The sequence below is a fragment of the Helianthus annuus genome, chromosome 4 (genome assembly GCF_002127325.2).
Source record: "Helianthus annuus cultivar XRQ/B chromosome 4, HanXRQr2.0-SUNRISE, whole genome shotgun sequence".
Classification (NCBI taxonomy): Eukaryota; Viridiplantae; Streptophyta; class Magnoliopsida; order Asterales; family Asteraceae; genus Helianthus; species Helianthus annuus.
Window position 1 is genome coordinate 30,263,077 of NC_035436.2, and position 11,798 is coordinate 30,274,874.

General features: G+C 35.9%; 3 protein-coding genes and 1 long non-coding RNA gene across 6 annotated transcripts; 1 reads left to right on the forward strand and 3 right to left on the reverse strand.

The window, feature by feature from the left end:
- Positions 1-2,083: 2,083 nt before the first annotated feature.
- On the reverse strand, positions 2,084-3,273 carry LOC110866945 (probable LRR receptor-like serine/threonine-protein kinase At3g47570). Its single transcript, XM_022116089.1, has 2 exons — positions 3,063-3,273; positions 2,084-2,943 (listed from the first exon to the last, which is right to left on the reverse strand). The coding sequence occupies exons 1-2, from the start codon at positions 3,271-3,273 to the stop codon at positions 2,084-2,086; spliced, it is 1,071 nt and encodes a 356-aa protein (XP_021971781.1).
- Positions 3,274-3,281: 8 nt separating this feature from the next.
- On the reverse strand, positions 3,282-5,923 carry LOC110866944 (probable leucine-rich repeat receptor-like protein kinase At2g33170). The gene is made up of 2 exons (XM_022116088.1): positions 5,823-5,923; positions 3,282-4,419 (listed from the first exon to the last, which is right to left on the reverse strand). The coding sequence occupies exons 1-2, from the start codon at positions 5,921-5,923 to the stop codon at positions 3,282-3,284; spliced, it is 1,239 nt and encodes a 412-aa protein (XP_021971780.1).
- A 1,481-nt stretch (positions 5,924-7,404) lies between these two features.
- On the reverse strand, positions 7,405-9,846 carry LOC110868610 (chromatin-remodeling complex subunit ies6). 3 transcript variants are annotated; one of them, XM_022117821.2, is made up of 4 exons: positions 9,728-9,846; positions 9,314-9,503; positions 9,109-9,176; positions 7,411-7,637 (listed from the first exon to the last, which is right to left on the reverse strand). In XM_022117821.2, exons 2-4 carry the CDS (start codon positions 9,486-9,488, stop codon positions 7,506-7,508), a joined length of 375 nt encoding a protein of 124 aa, XP_021973513.1. In that variant the 5' UTR covers positions 9,489-9,503; positions 9,728-9,846; the 3' UTR covers positions 7,411-7,505. The 3 variants fall into 3 exon arrangements, with proteins under 3 accessions (XP_035845028.1, XP_021973513.1, XP_035845029.1); XM_035989136.1 differs by lacking the exon at positions 9,728-9,846 and adding an exon at positions 9,601-9,668; XM_035989135.1 differs by lacking the exon at positions 9,728-9,846 and having other exon boundaries at positions 7,405-7,637; positions 9,314-9,673.
- Positions 9,847-10,530: 684 nt separating this feature from the next.
- Positions 10,531-11,110, forward strand: LOC110867330. The gene is made up of 3 exons (XR_002551526.2): positions 10,531-10,564; positions 10,665-10,778; positions 10,856-11,110. It is a non-coding gene; the product is annotated as an uncharacterized LOC110867330 (long non-coding RNA).
- The last annotated feature ends 688 nt before the right edge of the window (positions 11,111-11,798 follow it).

The following is an 11,798-nucleotide window of genomic DNA, read 5'->3' on the forward strand; positions in this document are numbered from 1 at the left end:
GCTAATCAATTGGTTGAATTAAACGGTGAAAGGACAGGGATGCTGGCCTGTTGGCTGAATGCTAGCCGATTGGCTAGGGTCAAACAGGTCAATGTATTAAATGGATGTCAGTAGGCTGCTATTCGATCGAACAAAGTCAAAGAGTCAAACTTTTTAATGAATATTATGAATCGAGTAGGCCGTTCGATCGAACGAGCCAGTCGATCGTTTGGTATTTTCCTATTCGATCGAACAGTAATGCTAGCCTATCGGTTGGTGACGAACAGTTCAGCCAAATATGATCACAAAAGCGCAGATTTCTTCCAAACGGCTTAGAATTTTGACCTGAAAATTTGTAGGATTATAGATCAGATATATGCACACAACATATCAAAAATTCAGCCAATTTGAACCGTAAAAAGTCGTTTAATTTTGCGATTTTCAGATAAAACCGTGAAGAAGATGAATAGTGAAGAAATTTGACAAATCTGAGTGAAAACGACTCTGAATCTGATGAATTTCTGTGCGAATTCGTGCGTTTAATCCGTGCAATCGAGCTCCTGCTCTGATACCACTTGTTAGGACCGGTTTGACTCCGAAACGATTGCGTATGACACGTTCGACGTGCGGAATCCGTGAACGTGAACGACCGAAACACACGAGACGTACTCAATCTGTGATTCTATAGAAACGTATGAAAATATACAAGAAACATGAATCACCTTTTGCCTTTCTCTCTCTACTTTCTCTCTCTAGCTTCTCTCTCTAACTTCTAAGCTCCAAAGTTCCAAATGGCAAAAGTTTACAACTAAGAGCCTAAGGTTTCTATTTATAGGCCAAGGTATAAGGAGAGTTCTCCTTATTTACAATCATGCCACCTTGCCTTTTAGTAACAAGATATAACAATATAATCACTAAAGTTCTTCTGTTTCTGTTACGAACTGAGATGACGGAGGCGATAGACATAAATGTACTAACAATAATGTTTATTTTTTATTATGTTATCAATCCTTGTAAATATTTAAAAAATTATGAAAATGAAAGAAAATTAAAGCTGGCTCGATTGGGCTAGAGTTGGCTCAAACTTTTTACTAGCCGAGCTTGAGCTCCACTTTTCAGTTCAATAATATAAACGAGTCGATCTAAGCGGGCTCGTTTAAGTTTGAGCTCAAGCCTAACCTGGCTCGGCTAGGCTCGACAGGCCGAGATGACATGCATGATACACCTCCTAGACCTGAATAATGAACAACGTACCATAAATATTTTCGAGTGTATCGAGAATCCGTTGCAATTCACGCACAACCTTTTTCACATCCATCCTTTGTGTTGGGGAATCCATAGAGCATGCTACTCCAATCTTAATTGTTAGAGTCAAACATTCCTCTATTTTCTTGGCATTTTCTTCATTATTTTGCAGAACAATTCTATCGTCTTGATACAGGTTTAGAATGTTAACATCAATGATATCAATTACATTGTCTAGCAAGGCCCTTGAAGCAAATTTATGAAGGCAAAGGTCTTCATTAAAGATGTCATCAGTTGGGTGTTTCCCGGTCATCGCCTCGAGAACTAGTATTCCAAAACTGTAGATATCCCCATTACTTGTCATCTCACTCCCGAGACCATACTCTGCAACTTACAAGCAATTACATTATAAAAAGGTAATAATGTAAGTAAATATGAAAGCCTATTATACCTGGAGCAATATAACCCATTGTACCGCGAATCCCAGTTGAGTTGTTTTGGTATGAAGTTCCAAGAAACCGAGCTAACCGAAATCTCCAACATGAGCCACCATATCATTATCGAGTAGAATGTTACTAGGCTTCAGGTCACCATGAATAATGGTTGGTAGACAGTGATTATGAATATAATCAAGTGCATTTGCTACATCAATAAGAATTTTTATCATTTGAAGAAGGTTTAGCCTTGATGTATTTCCACTTGAGTGCAACCAATCATGCAAACTCCCATTGGGCATGAACTCATATACCAAAGCTTTGAATGGATTACCTTGAAAGTCAATGCTTGAACATGAAGTTATAATCTTCAACAAATTCCTGTGTCGAAGATTCCGCCATGCTTCACATTCCCTCATAAAGCTTCATTGAGCTCCTCGATTTTGAAGATGTAGAACTTTGATTGCAACAAATGTGTTTTTATCTTCAAAAAGGATTCCTTTATAGACAGAACTATAACCACCAGTTCCAATCAATTTGGATTCGGAGAACCCATTGGTAGCCTTTAGAAGTTGACTGTATGAAACTTTTAGGTGTCGTTCGCATGTTGACGATTGTGAAAGATGGCTCTTTCTTTTCTTCTTACACCAAGCATATGCTAAACATGTTGCGGTGAAAAGTGCGGATGCGATCAATGTGACTATTAAATAGAGATGAAGCTTCTTTGTAAATTTACTTGTCTCCTTGCATTTGGGTAACCCAAGTTCAATAATGCCACCACAAAGCCTTCTATTCCCCAAAACAGAGAATGCACTTTCATTAACGAACACTCCTACCATTGGAACTTCACCCTCAAAATCATTATATGACAGGTTCAAATATTTTAACTTAAACTGTTCAAAAAATCTAGGAATGTGCCCCGATAAATTGTTATGAGAAATATCGAGTACCGCCAATCCTTTCAAGGAATTTAATGATAATGGTATCGTATCTTGAAATAAATTGCCTTTGAGGGACAACCGTAATAGGCTACTACAGCCACCAAGGCTACTAGGAATGTTACCAGAAAAATTATCATCAGATAATTTCAGAGTAGTCAACATGTTGAGGTTTCCAACCTCAATTGGAAGTGAACCGAACAGGTTATTTTGAGAAAGATCCAATACTATGGAGAGACTTGAAAGTTGAAGAAGTTGTACAGGTATTTTCCCATTAACTTTATTGTCGTTAAGGAACAAGGATAATATATGATGACAATTTCCTAGAGTTGATGGAATAACCCCTTCTAACATGTTTAAAGATAAATTAAGTGTTATTAACAATGATAAGTTCCCCATGGATCCGGAATCTGCCCTGAAAAGTGGTTTTTATTTAAATAAAGGCCTTCTAAGTTTTGAAGGTTACCAATGGTTGAAGGGATGTTTCCCGTGAATTGGTTTCTTCCTAATGTCAATATATTCAAGCCAACAAGATTACGAATTGAACTAGGGAGGTTTCCATGTAACTGATTATTATGAAACAATAACTGCTGGAGTTGATTAGAAAGATTACCTATTGATCTAGGGAGAGCTCCTTGAAACCTGCAACTATCAAAAGCCAACCTCTTTAATCTCATGTAGTTTTTCAAAGAATCAATAAACTTATTTCATCTGCTTCTTTGCTTCCAAAGAGGTTTCCACCAATGTTTATAATATACATATTCGTTAGATTTGAAAAGTCAACTGTCAAGTGTCCACTAAACTTGTTTTTAGCGAGTTCAAGAAGTTTTAAACTCGTACAATTTGAAATGGATGCCGGAAGTGGTCCACTTAGTTTGTTACCCCATAATTGAAACGAAACAAGATTAGGAAGCGTTGCACCTATGGCCGAATATAGACCACCTGTCAATTGATTATCAGCCAAGCTAATATCAACTAGGAGTGAAAGGTTATAAAGAGAATTAGGGATGGTTCCATATAAATTACAACCACCAAAGTCAATTTCTTTTAAACTTTCCATGAGGCCTAAGGTGTCTGGAATGGTCCCACCCAACAACGGATTTCCTTTTAAAGAGAACATTTCCATTGAAGTAATATTCCCTAAGTGTGGCGGGATTCCACCTGTTAGGTTATTATTTTCAAGTGAAAAATAAGTAAGCTTGGAGAGGAAACTGATCTCTTTTGGTATGTTTCCAACTAGCTCGTTATGGGAAAGATAAAGCTCTTCAAGGTTTGAACAACCGGATAAGTTAGTTGGAATTACCCAACAGAACTTGTTAATTGCAAGACTGAGGACCGTCAACCTGGAGAGATGACCGATTTCATGAGGGATGGTTCCGGTTAAGTTACAACCTCTAGCGTAAAACTCTCTTAAATTCTTCCACTGGCTTAAGATGTTTGGGAAGCTCCCACCCAAGGGATTTCCTCTAACAGAAAACAATTCCAATGATGTAATATTTCCCAAGATGGTTGGGATTCCACCTGTAAGCTTATTATTAAAAAGTGAAAGAAAATTAAGTTTGGTGAGGGAACTGATCTCCTTGGGTATGCTTCCAACTAGCTCGTTATTGGAAAGACCAATCTCTTCAAGGTTAAAACAACCAGATATGTTAGTTGGAATGACCTTGTTGAATTTGTTTACGTACAGATACAGATAACGTAGCCTAGAAAGACGACCAACTTCTTGAGGAATGGCTCCATGAAAGCTGTTGTTACCAAGAGAAAGCGTACGGAGGAAGCTGAGGTTCCCCACATGAGGAGACAACGAGCCCTCCCCTCTAGGCCTTGCGATGACAAGTTTAGATAAGTGACTCTTCTATGCCGCTTCCCACAATAAACATGACTCCAATCACATAAATGAAGAGAATCGTTCCATGAGGTTAGAGCTCCATATGGATCTCGAGTGATCAACGACTTGATCTTCAGCAAAGCCTCATGATCTGTCTCAATTCCACCACATATGACAGTGGAAGAGAGAGATATAACAAGAGAATAAAAGAGGAAATGAATAGAAGAGAAGGATGATAAGTTAACTATTGGGTTCTTTGAGTTCATTTTTGAAAAAGAACTTATGATTGCTAAGGTAATCGTTGGCCTTTTAAAGCCAAAATACAAGGAATTTAAGATTGCTTTTTTTTTTTAATGAAATGTAGGAATTTGAGATTGCTAGCTGGTGGAAGATAGAAATATAACCCGAGCATTGAAGAGGAAATAAATACAAGGTACTATGTGATTGGTTAGAATAACCCGAGCATTGAAGAGGAAATAAATACAACATAATATGTGATTGGTTGGAATCTAATGCATTGACCTTAGCCTATGCGGCAGTATGTGACTCCCTTAAAGGATGATCCGTCACCTATGCACCACCTCATAAGTTTTTTTTTTTTTTTAATTTCATCTACTTTTTTTTAACATTTATCAAATAACATAGAAAAATAACTTCATTAATATTTAAAAACATTACATAAACTTAAAAAAAAATCCTAATTTTGATACTTCTTCATGATGTCCTCTTGCATTTTCTTTAAAGTAGAGCGTTTTGGTTCGGGATAACTATCCACATCGATCGTCAATATGTCCCATTCTTTGAGCCGAACTTTATGATCGACCACGCGTACCTTTTCTCCCGCCACACGTACCCTTTCTTCGACCGCCCGTTAAAATTGATGTAAAAGTGTTGAATTTATATAAAATTTGGTTGAAGTTTGAGGTAATTTTGAATTATTACCGTTTGGTATTAATTATGGAAATTAATTTTTTTTTTAATTTATTCAACGGTAATAAGTTGGAAAGTGGGAAAATTTTGTCATTTAGTGGCCCGGCACCAACGTCTCCAAAGAGACGGAGAGGGCGAAGATGGGGAGCGGGGCGGTGTTTGGCCTGGCGCCGTTCCAAGATAGTCCTGGGACGCAGCCCATACCGAGAAGCCTTAGGGTGGAAGGATTGCTCTCCAAATGAGAAGTGGTAAACATTTTCACTACCCAATAATCTTATGTCGTGTCAACTCTCTCCTTTACTCCCTATTTTGCACTCAATCACTAGGGGTGTTCAGACACATGGAGAGTGGTAAACAATTTAAAAAAATGTGTGATTTTAAGGGGTTGGGGCCCACCATTAACCTCCTCTCTCTCCTCTCTATCTTCTCTTCCCACATCGGTAAATACTAACCACAAACATCACTCACCGCTCACCGATTTGAGGGTGGCGGCCCCTCACCGTGCGGCAAACATCACTCAACGAAGGGGTCACGGATGGTGCCTCTTCCACCCTTAAGGGGAGGGGCATTCTAGACCATTATTCTAGCCCCGATCAATCCAGTGATACCATGTCAAATTCGCTACAAAGTATCCTATCACTATAAAACATTGGTGATGTCTACCCTAACTTAGAACCATGGACCCCACTCTTTTACTCCACCCACCAATCTCACACACCCTTAAACCTTAAACTTACTATAAGAATTTGGGGTGTTTGCCCACAAATAACTTACGTACACATGTAAATATATGAGTAAATATATACACATTTTGGTACATGTGATGGTAATTGTTGATGATTGATTTTTATGAATAAGTAACACTTAATATTAGTGGCAGACCCAAAAATATTTTTTATGGGGGCGGAAATTTTTTAAGGTTGGTTGTCTGTGCTAAATATTAAAAAAAGTTTTGATCCGATACAGATCAGGTCGGGTCATATAAAAAAAGAATAAAACTAACTAAATTTCACATACATTATAAAAATACGGCAATCATAATTCGAAACGCTTAATATTTTTGTGGAACAATGATCTGAAAAGACTATCCCTAACATATCACCTTATATAAACAACCATAGCGAAGTAAATAAAATTCAAATTAGGGAGTTATTACTGAGTATCAAGGTGACTTGAAAGTCATGATGGTAAAGTTACAGGCTCTAACAAGAGAATTTAAAACTTTAAACTTTACAAACTAAATGATGAATCAATTTCTGATATTCTGTCAAAAGTAATGGGAATTGTCAACCAGAAATGCGCCTACGGTGAAAATGTCACCAACCAAAGCATGTTGAGAAGGCCTTAAGAATTTCGCGTGGTAAAAAGGATACATATGAAAGTTATTCCGTGTAAAAGAGGCTATGAAAAAAAAAGGAGCTGCATATGGAAATTACAATGCAAAGTTGAAGACAATATGTTTGGTTTTATCCCTTACTGTACAAAACAGACCACTTTCAGAAGAAGTATATGCTACATACCGCGCTATCTCGTTGAATAATTTTAGTATGCTAAAATTTGCAAACTCCATAAATGTTAATGAAATGTTACAAGGCGGTGATTGTGAAGCTCGAGCAAATTACAGAAAATTCTGCAGGATCGATCTATCTCACTCACACGAGGTCAGGTTCTATCCTTTGACAGTTTGGTTTAAGAGTCTTATAGGTCTCAAATGTTCTCTCGAGGTCCTCATTTACCCCGCAAGAATGTAGTCTAGCGTACTCTACCTCATATGTTAAAATGGTTTTATTACATTGTCTAATGTATTCTACCTCATATGTTAAAATGGTTTTATATTACATATATGCATAATATTAATTGCAATTATACACCTGCACAGAGGTGGCAAAATGGGCATTGTGTGAAACGAGTTTAGGTTGTGTAAAATTTTAAAGGGTTAAAACACGTCGTCTTCAAAAAACAGGTAAACCAAGTCCAGGTAAACTTGGAACACATACATGTGAGCAGATAAAGACATATACACATATATATAAATAAATTAGACAGGAGATTGTTAGATCAGAAGAAGTTTTTCATATCACTAAAATTCTAGTATCAGATAGGTACCACAGACACAATAGGAGAAATTCAACTAACAGACAAAATGAGGAGTTACTTGAGAACAACTGCTGCATTTCTAAGAGCGAGATATCGTTGCACATACTCGTTAGGAAGTGATCTGATGAGCTTAAACACTTCGGTGTTTGCATACCGTAGATGGGTTCTTGGGTCGCTATAAGGAGCCTGCATTCGGATTAATAAAAAAATTAAAAAAAAAAAACTTTTAGTTTTTTTACTGCAAAACAACGTGTATTTGGTTTATGCTAGTTATTATTATAAAAAAAACAACCTATTTCAAGTGTTTTATACATTTAAATACACTTTCGATGACTTTCGACCCGTTTGACCTGTTTCGTTTTTTTTATTTTAGCATTTCTAGATAAGCACATGACCTGGAACGACCTATAGATAAACAAATGATCAAGATCGTGACCTCTAGGTGGAGTCATTCAAGATATTTCATATTTCAGATGAATAAACAAGATTAACCCCAAATGATGAGGCATTAAGTAGGGTGTGCAAAAATATTGAACGCATGAGAGATGGAGAACATTTATTTGAACATTATAAGTTATTCTTAACTGAATTGCATACTTCTAGTCATAGTTATTAAAGGCGCATAGGCCTCGCCTGGGGCCTAGGCGCAAGGCGCAAAAAAAGCGAGGGCCTAAGAAGGAAAAAAAGCACACAATGCAAAAAAAATATATATATATATATGTATATATTATGTATTAGAAAAATAATAATGTTTTTCAAATAACATAAACTACTATATAAAATTTCACATCATCTATTTAGTACCAAAAGTTCTAAAATATTAGTATATTGGTATAGAAAAGTAGTTTTCCTTAGATAAACATAGAAATATGGCTAGAATCTTGACAGAATTTAATAAATTTATCCGGAAATCTATGAATCGCGCAAGAATCTACACCTGAACCATCACCTGGAGAATTAAAGCGCAATTGCCTCAACGAAAAATGGGCCTAGGCGCAAGAGGCGATGGCTTTTAACAACTATGCTTCTAGTGTTATGAGAGCTATGACAATCTCTGTTCAAATTTCTTTCAAGTAACAAAAGGTGAAGTTTTCAATATATAGGGAAAAAAGCAAAAGTTAAAAGGATCGAAGGCAATGTTAAGGGTCAAAACTCAAACCATTAAGATTGTTTAAAATATCTCAATTTACTTTATCTTTGTACAAGTTTTGTACAAATGTCGATGGATTTAGATGGCCATTTTATGAGTTACAGCTAATAGGATATGAAAATTAATAAACAATACAACCTTGTTTTTTTAGCTGCAACGACAACCGAATAAGGCATCATTCAAAACTTTTATCCTTAAATTATCAATACGATTATACAAACTATGATCATCATGGCAGCATGCCTTTGCTATATGAGAACTGATTAAATTATCAATAGTATTTATATATATGATTTCAGAAACCTTATTATATAACTTTGAGAATTAAACTGATATAAGATGTTGCACCGATTCAATATACATTGCAGACAATTTTCACAACCCGGGCTGTTTGACATGTTTTATTTCTAGCTAAATATTTGAGCAGCCTTAAAAATTAAAACAGAACCCGAATGAATCCACTCATAATAAGTAAATGGATGGATACAATATCCAAGATTCACATACCTCAAATCCAGTTATATCACAAATTTGCTTCCGAGGGTGCATCGATGGTGGCGACTCGATATTAACATCTGCAAGATCACACACACAAATTCCAACTGAACATTAGGTCAAAAAAGATAACAAATTTCATTAAAAAAAGTGTTTTTTTTTTTTTTCTTTTTCCAGAAAATGACCTAACTTTAGGGTTTTTGAAAGATAAACTGACAATTGGGTTGATAAGGTGGGTAATTTTGGTAATTTTCAGCTTGTATGATTTGTTTGAGATGCTTCCAGTGCCTCCCTCTAGCTTGCCCCTTTGGGTACTTGTCCTGCATTTGAATCTTTTTGAAACTCAGGTGTGTGGGTAAAATCATCTCTGATTCCATCACCTCTTGCTCCATCTTCCAAACCAACACCTGAATGAAAATTGAAATTCCCAGATGTTATTCGACTTCAATTTAAGAAATTGATGAGGAAGTTTGCAAGAAGCCATGGTCGGTTGATGCTACAAACCCTAAAGGGCTAAATTCGTAGCATAGAATGATTTGGGGGGGAACAAATAATATCTAAAGAGATAAAACGAGTATGTTTAACTGAATTACGATGCATATATAAAAGCGAAAAATGATCGATAACAAACCTCTTAAGACCTCAATGAAGTTTAACTAATTAAAACCTTGACGAGCAATATGAACCGTAGTGTGTTGTCACTCGTGGCCCCTCTTGGTGGCAGATTCGATCCCCAAAGTGGGATACGGTGTAATTATATATATATATTAAGCCCATTAAGTCTAATCGTTTTTGAAATCGATCCTGACCGTTTAAACTTGCTGAGATTAAATCCTGTCCGTTTAAACTAGCATAAATAACCGCTACCACTGGCGGTTCAGAGAAGTTACCTGGTAGTTTCCGGTGGTGGTTTCGTTCCATATATTTCTGGCACATGATCGGGTGGTTTTGCTCCATTATTTCTGCCCCATTATCTACCTGCAACCGATAAATGTGGAGGATTTTCAAAATAACTAAAGCCACGATAAATGTGGAAGTTATGTTCAGCAAATCACAGTTTTGTTTAGCTGGAAGTTACCTCCGAAATCTCTGTTATTAATGGTTTTTATTTTTCCTAAAAAAATGGCCATGTTCTCCATCTTCCTATATTTTAGCTCCGTTGCAGTTATACTTGTGCTTATAAATATTGAAACCTTGCCGATCAATAGTACATCCTGCTTTCTTTCTTTACCTTCTGTCGTTGGGTTTATGTCGCTGAACATGGAGCAGCATCCTGGGTTTTTGTTGCTGAACATGGAGCAGCAGATTGAAGATGCAACAATGGATAAAGCTGTTAAAGTAAGCTTCAGACATACCTGTTTATTTCGGCTGGTTGTAAACTCCACTTTTTTGTTTCTTTCAGGTTGCATCAATGGACAACTCCTTCCTTAGCCAAATCGTGTGTAAACCTACAAATGAATCGGATAAGGTAAGTAGGAGCTTTATAATCAATTTAATAGTTTTTTTATACCTATGATTTTATTGTTATAATTTATCATACAAGTCATATATTATTGTGTAAAAAACAGGAAATTGATGACGTGGAGTTTGAGGCATCGAATGGTGGTCACAAAGACATTCCATCCAGTATCGAGGATAGCCAGCAAGCAAGCATCTGTGAATCTTTCTATGAATTGGCAAAAGTATATACATTATACTAAATTTAATTTTGTACACGTATTAATATTCTATTATTCTCATTACTTAAATGTTTTTTTAGGTTAGCAAGTTTAAGAGATTCGACAAAAGGGCAAATGCTTTAAAGACTTGGAAGTGGGATGAAGTGATACAAATTGATAGTGAAACCGAAGATGAAGAAGAGGATGTTACACCTGTGATAAAAAGAGCTAAGCATGCTTTTGTTGTTGAATCAAAAGTTGTTGGGTAGAAACAGAAATGTTTTTAATGGGTCTTGTAGTGGTGTTAGAAATTGTACGTTGTTGTTTTTGTGTTTTTCCTTTCCTAGGCTGGACCATGTGGCTGTATCTTTTATTGTATTGAATGGAATGCCTCTTTTAAAGGTTCAACCCTTTTTAAGTTAACCTCTCTTTTAGCACTTTTGTCTAATTCGGTTAATCCGTGTAACATTTATTGGATTGACTTTGTAACACTAACCTTTGTGCTATATAGGAAGGTGTTATTTCCATTTAGTGGCATTTGTTTACATTATGTGGAGGATTCCTTTTATTTGATTGAGTAAAAAGTAATTATGTTATCATAATTTGGTATTTAAAAGCTTGGGGATCACAATCAGATTGCTATGCAATGGATCAGAATTCGGCTCGTGTTTCAACTGTTGTAAGCAATTAGATTATATTATCTATTATATACTACTGTACAATCTTTTGGATAACATTTATGTTTGACCAAGTATTCATGTACTTAATATTGCATACATCTTTAATTGTTGTGTTTCTTTAAAGAAGTTTTCCTAGGTTATATTGAATAGATTTCAGCTATACTAGCCCTTTGTTCTATTGCAAATCTTCTTCTCGGACTTACGGCTGAACAATTGATTATAAAGACCTTATCAAAGGTATATTTTTATATATTATCATGTACTAATTATGACATATATGTCTTCGGATCTTTATACTTAAAAATGGCCATGTCTATATACTCATTCATGATTTTTTTTTCATGCTTATGTTATCCTTTTTTGC